Source organism: Pseudorasbora parva, chromosome 2 (assembly GCF_024679245.1).
Source record: "Pseudorasbora parva isolate DD20220531a chromosome 2, ASM2467924v1, whole genome shotgun sequence".
NCBI lineage: Eukaryota > Metazoa > Chordata > Actinopteri > Cypriniformes > Gobionidae > Pseudorasbora > Pseudorasbora parva.
This window is the reverse complement of record NC_090173.1, coordinates 33,491,197-33,504,419: the sequence shown is the minus strand read 5'-3', so window position 1 is coordinate 33,504,419 and position 13,223 is coordinate 33,491,197. Positions and strand designations below refer to the sequence as shown.

Sequence of the window (13,223 nt, the reverse complement as noted above, 5' to 3'; positions counted from 1 at the left end):
TAACTGTTAGCATGAAATGGAAATATTAAACAGGTTTAATATAAAACATTACACAATGATGAATATGAGGGTTCCCTGCTTCAGCTTTAATTTCACAAAGGGGTCTTTGGTCTGACAAAGGTTGATTGGACAATGAACAAACACTTGAGAATCACACTTCAATTGTCAACATCAGTTTATTTGTATATTGGTTGTGGAAAGTTTCACAACATGTAAACGCAGAGAATGGTCCAGGTGTCATATTGCCTGCTCAAAGGTGTGAATACTAAAGCTCCGTAAACAGTATAGCAGTATGAGAGGATTTACAGCAAGTGTTCTGGAGGCCTGTCAATCACAACTGGGGAAAAAATCTTACAGAGTCATAAAAAAAATGTATCATCCAAGAATAACTGGCACTGTTTTGTAAAGTTTTCCCATGATGAACTATTTAAAAAAATCTTTAAAACTTAAGATCTTCATTCGGTTCTCCATCCGTTACTCTGCGTATATTTCGCTGGGTTATCTAAAAATCTTATTTGACAATTTTAATATGCTCCCAGAACCTTAGACATGTATTTTGGGTCTGAGAACACTAGGGGGACCAAGGATTTGGGAAACTGAATAGACTTAAATATGAGGTAATAATTAGCAATGCGTGTTAAGATTTTGAAGTACATGTAATTGCTAATTCGCATTTCACACTAAACTAGCTGCCAAAAAACTTTGCAGTGTCTTAAAGCTGCCATTAAATTCAGCTCATAACACCTACCAAAAGCATCTCTTACCATCATGGTCCACTATAATGCTAATTCAAATTAAATGCGGTTGTGTGACATGGCTGTTATAATAGTCCCTTTAAAACAGTTTGCTACATATGATGAAGTGTTAATTTCTAATGGGACATATCTTAAAAATGTGATAGGAATGACTCATTGAGCAAGTACATGATATCATGTTCAGCAGAAGAAATGGACTTAAGTTGACATTTACAGCCAAAAAAGAACCACCATGCAGTATGCCCAACCTATAGTCTCAATATCTACGGTATATACAGTCTACGAACACACGCACATCTTATAATAAGTTAAAATCCACAAAACAATGTGCATTGTTGGTTCTGTGAACTCCTTAAGCTTTTTCATCAAAGTGGTATGGTCCATGTGGACAGGTAAAAGGCATGAATAAAACATGGAGGGTGTACTGGACTCTTGAAAAGGGCGAGTTTAGCAGCCCCCGACTGCACCAGCAAGGGTCACTGTGGAGTTGTTTTGAGGTTTGCCTTTGTGCCGCTGACCTCCTCGTCTTCTGCCTCCAGATTTTGGCTACAAGAAAAGAAAAGTTGTTGTTGACTTCTAAACTTTACACTTGATCCTGATATGGTTACACTTTAAATTTTAAACTTGTTTTTCACATACTTGGTATAATATTTAATAGTATAAAGAGTACAATAGTAATAAAACACAGATCCACAAAATAATTACACAATAAGTAAATGTAGTTCATTAGTAATAATAAGTATTTGACTTGAAAACTTTAACATTTTCTATGGAAAAATAAAATTTTTTGGTAACACTTTAGAATAATGGTCATTAGTTAAAAGAAGTGTATGTAAGATTGTGGCCAATACTGGTACTGCAATCACTTTCCCCTCCCCCCTGACTCGAGGTTGCCAGATAGGCTGCAGGATCCAGCAGGAACGTTTGTAGATCTGCAGCTGTGGTAACTAGAGCAGATCTGGCAACCCGGATGCAGAAACACTACTGACTTTGTGATTGGTCGATAGGTGAAGGGTGGAGCTTCAGGCCAAAACACAACATGTCAACATCAACATCAGTTGAGGGCTGCAACAACAACTTTTAAATGACAATATCCTGGCCGGACTACTGTGGTCAGTGATATAAGTATTTGAAATTAACATGATTTCTTAATGTCTAGTGACATATCAGGGCCATTTTATGATTCATTGAAATACATTTCCTTTAACATTAGTTAACTACATCAGTTAACACGAACTGCACTTATAAAGCATTTATTTATCTTTGTTAATGTTAATTTCAACATTTACTAATGCATTTTTAAAATCTTGTTAACATTAGTTAATGCACTGTGAATTAACATGGACAGACCATGAACAGCTGCATTTTTATTAAAGGTGGTAGTTCACCCAAAAATGAACGGGGGTTGTCATTAATGACTCACCCTAATGTCGTTCAACACCCGTAAGACCTCTGTTCATCTTCACAACCCAGTTTAAGATATTTGATATTTAGTCCGAGAGCGTATCAAAGTGTATGCACACTATGATAAAAATAAAACATTGGAATAAAAACATCATCAAAGTAGTCCATATGTGACATCAGTTGGTCCATTAAAATCTCTTGAAGCGTCGAAAAAACATTTTGGTCCAAAAATAACAAAAACTACGACTTTATTCAGCATTGTCTTCGGATCGCCAATATCACTTGACACGCGTATCAAACTGCTGAAATCATGTGACATTGGCGATCCGAATCATTGAGCGATTCACTGATTCATGCCTGTTTGAATCTTTATTTGAGAAACACGGAAGAGAAGACAATGCTGAATAAAGTCATAGTTTTTGTTATTTTTGAACCAAAATGTATTTTTGATTCTTCAAGAGATTTTAATTAATTAACTGATGTCACATATAGATTACTTTGATGAGGTTTTTATACCCTTTCTGGACATGGAGAGCGCATATGCTCTGGGACTAAACTATAAAAAACTGTGTTCCGGAGATGAACAGAGGTCTTACGGGTGTGGAACAACATTAGGGTGAGTCATTAATGTCATCAATTTCATTTTTAGGATAAGTAACCCTTTAACTAAGATGAAAAAATACAGTAACAAATGTACTGCTCATGGTTAGTTCAAGTTAGTTAATACATTAACTAATAGTAACTAATGACCATTATTCTAGAGTGTTTTTTTATGTTGTCAATCTGAATTGTAGACATGTCATTTAAAACAACTAAAATGTTTCAATTGTTGAGAGAAAATTTAGAAATTCATTAAACTGTTCGGATTTTTTAAAATACAATAAAAACATTGAAGCTGTAACTGAATAAATACAAGAACAATACATTAAATGCTAATCTTTGGGGGGAAAAAATAAATAATAATAATAATACAAAATATATATTATGTTGCACAAAGAGGTTACATTCAAAAGTATCAAATTTGCCGCCAAAAAAAAAGAAAAAAAAAAGAAAAGTACATGTCTATAATTCAAATTTGACAAAATTCCAAATATTTGTCATCATTCAATGTCGTCCAAACAGATCACACCAACAATGTCCCCCCACCCCTAAAAAAATAATAACCATCACCTGAAATACCAGCAACACCTCCTCAAAATAAAACCAGGTGGTCACAAGCCTCACTCATTTCCATGCCACATTATAATTAAGGGAAAAGATGAGTCATGCAATGTCCTTTCAGTACATCGAGAACATAGCACAGATCATGTGAGAGGATAATTAGAAGTCTTAGAAACGAGTGAGTCACTTGGTTCCCTTGTTTTACCTTGTTCTCTTTGTTTTGAGGGTCTTCCTCCATTTCTGTCTGAAGCAGTAAGTGTGAAACAAGGTAAAAAAAAGCAATTTATGGGAAAAAAGGAGGGATGAAATGAAAGAACAGGAGAAGAAAAGCATCAGAAGAGCATGATGCAAATAAATAAATTAATAAAATAGGGAAATTTAAAAAATAAAAAAATAAAAAAGGAGAAGCGAAAAAGTGATAGAAAGCTATTAGACTGGACAGATCAGACAAAGCACAGCAAGAAAAGAAACTAACAATAATAACACATTTCCTCTTAATACCTGTTGTGATATGGTTTGCTGAGCGGCTGGCGATCCGGTGCTAGCAGTCTCCTCATTGGGTGGAGCCGCTCCATCCTCTCTTCTAGCCGGGGCTTTCTTTGTTGACTGCATCTTGATTTGCGGAGGTTTGGAGTTTGACGGCTGATTATTTGTTGACAGGAGCAACTACAAGAGAGAGAGAAAAAGTTAATTCCAATGAATACTAAAAGCATTCTGAATGATAATGCCAACTTCCATTTTATCCTCATCTACTAGCAGTGTCTTTAAAAATACAGAAACACTTCCATGTATTCGGTTCTGACCTACACCCTCAATCTCATGCCCCATGAAGCTGACCTTAGTGATGGTGCCCACAGCTTTGGTTCTTCCCTCTCTAAAGACAAGCCTCTGGTCTATGTGCAGGTACTCCGGGGTTTTAATAAAGCGGAAGTGTACGGTAGCTTTGTCTCCTGTGCGCAAGCAGTCACTGGTCATAGACAGGATAGTAGCTGTCTGCCTTATGCTACCGCAGTGCACTGTGGGATGGGGAGAGACAAGTATGAGAAAAACGGTAAGAGGAAAATCTCACATACTTGCATTCAAAAGCGTGAGTGCATGCATCTTACCCATGGCTTGGTATCTTGGTGAGATGGTCGTCGGGTGATGTAAAACTAGTATCTCGGCCTCAAACTCCCAGTATGCCTGTGGGTTTAATCTTGGCGACACCATGACCATGCCCTTCCTTATTGAGGAGCGCTTGATCTGAAGGAGAGAGGGATGACAAGGAAATAAGGATGGGATATTGGAATAAACAGCAATGAGGTTCATGAACAAATGACTGTTATGAGCAAGTTAGTTATGAACACATCAGTCAAAAAGACCCGAAAAATGGTTTCAAACTAAAATTTACTTGTGAATTAGCATTTAAACGATTCACTGGAGAAACAAATCTAATTCAGAGTAAAATATTTTCAACGCATCATCTTACTAAACAATACAAAATTCCCCGGGAATCATTATTTGTGATTAATTATGCATATTTTCAACATAACTTTCCTGTAATGAATGGTATTCTTAATTGTTTTTTTTTTTTGTTTTTTTAGGGCCGGGACTTTAACACGTTAATTAAGATGAATTAATTAAGTGACTTTAATGCGTTAATTAATTACGCAAAAAAAAAAAAAAAAAAATTAACCACACTTATTTTTGCACCGCAGAACGTTTTTCAATGAATGAGTTTCGACGGACTGATTATACTGGAACACCAACTACCGCTCCGGAGTCACGACAACAACAAACCATGAGTGAACATGAACGAAGAAGCTGATGAGACTGCTTTGCTTGGCCCCGTGGATGGGAAATTTTGTTTTAAAAAACGAAAGAATGGAAGCGTCGTCAAGAGCATGGTAGTGTGCAATATTTGAGAGGATGGAAGCGTCGGCACGGAATACAACAAGGAATCTGCGTATCACCGCAGCACATCGAGCCTCAAATATCACAAATATGCTTTTGCTAAACTTAATGGCAAACACTGCGCTGGTCTGCTGGACTGAAATAAATAAACAATATTTTGTTGATTAATCTTATGTATTCAGTCATTATTAAATGGTATACTAAAAATACATGTGAAAAATTACTTCTCATTGTTCTCAGGTCAAATATTTATATGCAATTAAAATGCGATTAATTTCGATTAATTAATTACAAAGCCTCTAATTAAGTAGATTTTTTTTTTTTAATCGAGTCCCGGCCCTAGTTTTTTTATTTAATTTTATTTAATATATAGAGTAGTGGTTCAATTTGTGGGATAATTTTTTCAGAACAGCAAGAAATTTACATTGATTTCATATAGATTCATCTTTGTTAAAGCTGTGTTTTCTTGTTTGATTAACATCAAATGACAGACAACAGCAGGTATGTATAGGCTGTTGTCACTTTAAGACCTCATGCACGGCTCTAATATAATAATCCACATCCGATTTCTTTCTCAACTCGTTCAATTAAAACAAAATTAAATTCTCCTTTGCCTCTAGTGCTGAAATGGTTAAATTATACTGAATGTGTAAACCAGCAAGGCAAAGCGTGCAAATGATAACCTTTCACTCAATTGCTCTTTAACTCACAATTGATCCCCGAATCAAATGCGTGCTGAACCGTGGGGCTTGGTGGGGCCGTCACATTATAAAAAAATAATGTGAAATTAGCAGTCCCTCCCTCAGCCATTGTATTAGAAAGACCCTTGCAGCAGTGTCAGAAAGTTGTAACTGACTTTCAGGGGATTATAATATAGTTGTAAATGTATACATTGTAAAAGTATATTACTTGATTTACAATGATGATAAATGTGAAAAGGGTCACTAGAGACCAGCATCAATTAGGAACTTAACCTCTTCCATCAGGAACCATCTTTGAGTGATTTTGTAATTTGTCAGCTAAAATAATTGACAAAATGTTTCATTTTAGCCATTTATTTAGTCTGAAACCTTTGCCACATACCTTTTTCAGAGCAAAAGAGGCTGTCTGTCCACCACGGACCTCTTTCACAGGCATCCTCTTGCGGTGAATGGATTTGACAGTGATGGGAAGGAAAGCACCCAAAGGGTCTGGTCCAAGAAGCAAAGTGTCATTGAGTCGAATCAGCCCTCGTAACGTGGTCCCAGATACTACCGTTCCTACACCCTTCCCCGAAAAAGACCAGACTGTTGAGACAGGGAGACATAAATATCTAAACAGAGACAGAAAGCATTCTTACTGGTACTGAATAGGTGTCATCTATCTGAAACTCGGCAGGCTCGTGGTCTTTGAATGAGCTTCTGGAGGAGAGCAGGTTCAGGAACATCTTCAGTAGGTCCATGTTCTCTCCTGTGACGTTAGAGATCTGGAAGATGGGACATATTCTACAAAACAAACAAATATAGATAGGTCTGGAGAATAATTGGGTTAAAAGTCGGCAGGTAAGCAATGTGTTTTGCGGGGCACTACCTCTCAGAACTGAAGTTGGATGCTGTGACGATGACATCATCTTTGTTCTGGACTAGGACAGGGATCTTTCTGCAACCTGGCGACTTTAATATCTTCTGCAGGAGCTTCAAGGTCTCTGAAAAGACAGATCATTTTCAATTCTTTAGTATGGGACTACCTACAGCTTTCCGTAATTTACAGTCAATTAAACAATGGCATTATATGTGGACTCATGGTTCACCTTGAAGAATATTAGCTGGACACATGTCAATCTTAGTAACCACCACAAAAACAGGAACATTGAGAGCTAATGCTAAACCCAGGTGCTCTTTGGTCATGCCAACAATTCCTGCATTACTTCCAATCTGTGAAAGAGAGTGAAAAGGAGTAAATTTAAAGAGGTCAATGATCATCTCATCACTTTGTTCCAAACCCTAGTGAACTGCCAACTTGAACTGGCAGCTCTTTTAGGCCTTGTAAGAGTACTCCCAAAATGGAAGTTTGGTCCAAATAGTTCCTTACAAAATTGTGTTTCCTTGATATTTTACCAATATTTGAGTTTGTCATAAATTCATGTGCTTGCTCATGTTGTAAAATCAAGTAGTGATGGGAGAATTTAAGCTTTTCAAAGCTTCGAATCATTTGAACCAATTGCTTTGCAAAATGATTCACTGTTTCGAAGCGTTTGAAACGCGACAAGCTGGTGACCCCTGCTGGTCACAACATGTAAATGCAACAAGAACTCAGGCCAGACGTGCATTCAAATACATTTTACAAACCCATTGCAAATGTTGTATTGAAAGTAAAATCTATCAAATGGAATTAAATAATCATCTAATAAGATTAAATATCAAGTATATCTGTAATATGTGTTCTTTTATCAATTTCCATGTTGTTTGTTCCCTGTATGGCTCAGCTAAACAGGCCAATAAGAGACTATTAACTACTAGTATTCCTTTTAATTATACTAATGTCAAATTAAAACATGTACAAATATAACTGTATAAAACTGGTCAGAGATCAGGTGAAACCCATAAAGACTTTGTGGTTAACAGATCTCCCTCCAACGGCGAACCATTAAAATTTCATAACAGTTGTGACAAGCATTGTTTACTGAAATCACGTGACTTTGGCCGTTTGATACACACTCTGAAACACGGATTCTAAATAAAATGTTTTTTCGAAATCGCCCATCACTAGTATCAAGTCCTTAGCTTAGCAGCATGTTCATATCAGAATATTGAAAAAAACAATTGTGAGCAATCGTGAGTTGAGGCAGTTCTTGTGTGGTTCTGGCTCACTCATACTACTTATGTAATACACAAGTGACTGTTAGGGGTGTTTCTGCCTATGAAGAACATTTCAAATGAGCTATCTATGAAGTTCTATTTTGGTTAGGATGCTGCCATTGGAGAAGCTGTAGCTCCTTATCAAAACATCAAGGCTCAATAGGCCTCCTTACCATCAGCATGCAGAAATCAGGCAGATGACCAGTCATTCCAAACACAGTCGTCTTTAGGTACTTCTCATGGCCAGCAAGGTCAATAAAGGTAATGACTTTAGAAGACTTCTCACAGATCTTGGTCCAATCCAGGCTACCTCCGTGACTGTCAGGTTTGTTGACTACCTGGCCCTCTTGATCAAATCCCAGGATGTCGTTGCCCACGCTGCTGGTGCGCCCACTCTCCATTTCGTGCTTGTGCCTGAAGAGCTTCTGTCGCGCAAAGCCACGACCATTATCCAACTCTCCATGAGTCAGCACCCCTAGCAGAGTGCTTTTACCGGCATCCACATTCCCCACTACAGCCACCCTGAGGTAAACACCACGACTGAGTTAGTAATCCGAAATGGCTACACTCAATAAAGTAAAAGTGTCTTCTAGAACCTGGAAGTCCTACACATAGAAAAGGAGATACCTCTAAAGTTCAAAATTTTACTTTTAGGGGTACAGAACCCTTAAAAAGACATATTTGTATCTTTCTTTTTTTTACTCCTAAAAGGAGCATATTAGTACCTTGAAGTACAAACGCATACCTTAAAATACTACTATGAACATTTTTGTGGTAAAAAAAAAAAGAAACATTTTACGGGAAGTCCTTTTAAGGGTACTGTCCCAGCAACAAGCTGTTGTATCGCTAAAGGTAAAATTGACACGCTTCCTTTCTGTCTGTATGGGTCATTGATAAGGTACATTACCATTGAAAAGTTTGGGGTTTGTACAATTATATACATTTTAAAATGTAATTTTTTCCTGTGATGACAAACCTGAGTTTCCAGCATCATTACTCCAGTCTTCAGTGACATGATCCTTGAGAAATCAATCTACAATGCTGATTTGATGCTCAAGTATGGGGAGCGCAATATCACGATTTTAGATTGTGTCCCCACGATCTGCTTTTTTTAAGAAATATCATAGTATCGCTCTACGGTGCATGTTCTGCCAGTTGCAGTTCGGGTCAACAACACAGAAGTAGGGTTACATTCAAGTAACATTACAGTTCTTTGCAATCACTGAAGTTATTATTTCCATGCCTTGCCCGTTTTATTCACAAGCTGTTCTAACATATGCATGTAAAGATTAGTTCTTAAATTGTCAAATAGGTTTACAAAAAGTCAGTTATGTCTTAAGTGAGCTTAAACAGTTGGGGGATCAGATGTGTCTGTATATTAGATCCATGCATACGGTCCTAAAGTGACAGCAGCCTAATATATCTGCTGCTGTTTGTCATTAATGTATTAATCACTTACTGCTCTATACTGTATCACTTGAGTAGCTTAAATAAGAATAAATGTAATTTATACAGTGATGTCTATGTAGTATTTTATTTTTGCATTTGTTTATTAAAAAGTGTTCCTTGAACGCTGCAGTTAAATACTTTAGCTGAAAAATTAAGCACCATTTTCTTCATTTGTATATTATATAGTATTCTTTTTTTGTCAATTGCCTCTTTGCTCTCCTTTTTAATAACAGACATAAAATAAAATAAAGATGTCCATCTTTGCCTGCCCCTACTTTGGTCTAAATGGTCTGTAATTCTTTTCTCTTTTATATTTTGTTAGGTTGTAAGGCTAACATTTTTAAAATAGGCAAATTTGTTTTGCTGTACTGCTCAGTGATCTATAATAAAAAGCAATATGAAAAATAATTGTGATAAAAGAATCATGATAACATCAAAACTAGTGAAGATTTTGGTTACTATCAATGTTGAAAACAGTTGTGCTGCTTAACATGCGTGTGTGTATTGTGAAAGAGTTTTTTTTAGGATTCTTTGATGAATAAAAGGTCTTTAAATTAGTTCACGGTCAACGTTGTATGGAAACTAGCAGCCTGTACATCCTGCTAAACTTCTCAGTTTGAGCTCCAAAAAAAAAAATTCAAACAACCATAAGTAGATGAGGCCAAGTATTTATTTTTGGTAGAACTGTCCCTTAAATTGCAAGCGAAGTCACCTTTCTCCATTGATCACTCACCTAACTTCTAAGAAGTCAGCTTCTCCAACCTGGCGGCGGATAAGGTAATCTCTGACCTGGCCACCAGCCTCAGTACGCTCCCTCAGCAGGATGAGGTCTGCCTCGATCTGCTCACACATGGACCTTACTGTGGCCACAGATGCATCCATATCACTCTCATTCAAACCATAGTCTCCACCATCTGAAAGAGAGAGAGAGACAAGCTAGTGGGTATTCATAGAAAAATCAAAATTGAGTCTCGTAGGGCTCATTTCAGTGTCTTACCTGAACCCACCCCCAAGACATAGATGGTCTCCCCGCAGCCCTCATCCATCCTCTCACGCAGTTGCCGTAGTAACAAATCATACTGTTCTCCATTGGGACTGACCAGGGCTAGCTATGATGCATAAATAAGTCTTATTAAACGCAGAATGGTTGTGAGAGAGAAAAAATCCTCCTTTTTTTGTTTTGTTATCATCATCTGACTCAACATCAGTGTAAAAAAGGAATCAATGGACTTTACTGCATGTTACATCAGATGTTATTATGACGAGTAATGTTGCACAAGGTGGAGTAACGAAGATTCATGCAAAGAACTTTTTAGCAGAAACAGAGCTCAGCTCCAGCCATAAAAATACAGATCCTCCCCTCAGACAGAAACAGTCTGATGAATGATAAGGAGGCCGCTGCCACAGCAAAAAAACATGAACTCTCATCTGCCCGCGTTCCCACGTCCATCACAGTTAAGCACTTTACTGTGTGCTGTAGACCTAAATTAAAAGTTAAAGTGTCAAGCTGTGCCATGACGTGTATGCTTTACATCTTCTCAAGCTATTTTTGACAACTTTTTTTCTAATTCTTGGGACATAATGCACGTTATTTTAATACATCACAGTAACTGAGAGAGCACATTAAATAATTGTACTTCTCGTTACGTACTAGCACTTATTTCTTAGTGTGTATACCCATATATGAGACAATAATATCTATTCCAATCCTCACTAGTAGCATTTCTCATCTCACTAGTCATTTGCCACATGTCAACGGGTAGATCATAGTTCAATTAAAAATATTGCTATAAATATTTAACCATTTCAATAGCTGCTAGTAAATTAGAAGCAATTGCTAAAACTACTGAGTAAATTACTAGTAGAACTGGAATTAGGTTAAAAAAAAAGTCAAAACATGCTATTTGGAATAAATTATGGATATCTTAAGAAAATAACCTACAGAACCCTATGGCACAATGAATTTATTACCTAAAACAAAATGGTAACTATTTGTATCCAATGAAGAATTACTAGTGAAAATGAAAAGGATGCTAGTCACTGTTGGATTCCTTACTAACTGGAAACATTACAGTAGGGACTGGCTTATTACTACTTACAGAATGTTCACATTCAGAAGTTGGTTATTTTAGTAAGTGGTTTTTATTTTTATATTTTCCAGTTTCATTTTAAGTGTAGTTAAATATGTAGTATGTTATTGATTTTTGTGTATTATTGAAAATGTCAATATTTTAATTTAATTTCCATTTTATACATTTTAGCACATCAGGTTAAACCAAGTGAAAATGAGAAATTATTCCTAGGCAAATGGCTGAAATGAAAATAGTTAAATTTTTATTTAAATTAAGAAATTTTGCATGGATTTGGTTGACTATAATAACCCTGATCATAGCTCTATTGCTACATGGTGTGAAAACTTAAGGACCATAATTAAAAGTTATAAATTCGAGTAAAATGCACTTCCTCATTCTCTGATCTGTTTATCTCCTCTGTGACTCCCTCTGCTAAAGGGAAATCCCTCTGTGTTGCGTGGATATTTCATCAGGTTGTGTTGTCAGATTGTCATCTCTTTCATTCATTTGTTTTCATACAGATTTACAGTCCAAGATCATCTTGCTTTACAGCTAAACCCCCACACAGATGGATAAATAACAATAATATTTTAATACTGCACAACGACGAATGCAAATGATACAGACGATGAAAAATATGTTAAAAAATGTCGTTGAACATAGCCGGGTTAGCTTACGTTTACGGTTAACGTTACAAGCGTTCAGCTCAGCTCGTAAAAATAGCAAAAAGTTAATAAATTAAATAGCATGATTAAAAATGAGTTCAAATATAAAATTGTAGCGGTGTTATTAATAATACATATTTTGTAAACACAGTAATTCACTCCGACTAGACTCTTGTTTGTTTGCGGCCTACCTTGCTGGAGAAGTCTATGCCGAGATCCATGGCCTCACCGTTGAACATGTCCCCGTCCTCGAAGCACTCTGCCCCGTCATCATCACCGCATCCATGGCTAGGAGCAAATATGCTAGCGGGGACTACAGACTCTGACAACCCTACGGCACCGGGATTAAACACCGGATCCGTCGTCGTTAACGATGCCATCTCTCGGGCAGCAGTTTTTAAAATCAAGCTAAAAAAACTTTAAAACGACACGGCTTTTGGGGGAACAATTGCAAGCTGATGCAGCACAAACACATTCAGACTGTAACGCCGCTCACCACTAGGCTAAAATCCTGCTACGTTGAGATGAACAAGTTTAGCTACATATTAGTATTAGTATCACAATAATAACATGCTAAGATGACGGCAGACCACACTAAAATCTCACAACCCTGTCACTGTACACGTTTAAGTGTTAGTTTAAATGTTCAGAAAATAACTCGTATGTTTTTCTTATCCTCATGAATTATTCAACAGCAGTCCTTGCCAATCGCTGTCCGTAGAACCCAAATCACGTGTGTTTTATTATCCAATGAAAGTTCGTGGGTGTTGCATATATTTAGGCCTACTAATAAACTGTAATTGTATTGCAAAATTATGCAACTTTTATTTATAAACTTCGATAAAAGCTTAGGTTGGTTGACATACAAAAAAAAACACTTTGGAAAACGAAGAGACAAATTATGAATATCAGAAGAGCTGACTGTATATCTCTATCAAGAAACTGTACCTGCGTCTCAATCAGCTGCCTAGTTCACTAGTCAGGGCA

At 36.8% G+C, this 13,223-nt stretch overlaps 1 protein-coding gene across 2 annotated transcripts; it reads right to left on the bottom strand.

Annotated features, from left to right (window-relative positions):
* Nucleotides 1–157: 157 nt before the first annotated feature.
* On the bottom strand, nucleotides 158–12,935 carry gtpbp1 (GTP binding protein 1). 2 transcript variants are annotated; one of them, XM_067417362.1, is made up of 13 exons: nucleotides 12,428–12,935; nucleotides 10,497–10,608; nucleotides 10,233–10,413; nucleotides 8,224–8,572; nucleotides 7,003–7,126; nucleotides 6,783–6,897; nucleotides 6,553–6,697; nucleotides 6,297–6,479; nucleotides 4,427–4,562; nucleotides 4,158–4,336; nucleotides 3,822–3,986; nucleotides 3,526–3,564; nucleotides 158–1,301 (listed from the first exon to the last, which is right to left on the bottom strand). In XM_067417362.1, the coding sequence occupies exons 1-13, from the start codon at nucleotides 12,614–12,616 to the stop codon at nucleotides 1,203–1,205; spliced, it is 2,016 nt and encodes a 671-aa protein (XP_067273463.1). In that variant the 5' UTR covers nucleotides 12,617–12,935; the 3' UTR covers nucleotides 158–1,202. The 2 variants fall into 2 exon arrangements, with proteins under 2 accessions (XP_067273463.1, XP_067273473.1); XM_067417372.1 differs by lacking the exon at nucleotides 3,526–3,564.
* Between the last annotated feature and the right edge of the window lie 288 nt (nucleotides 12,936–13,223).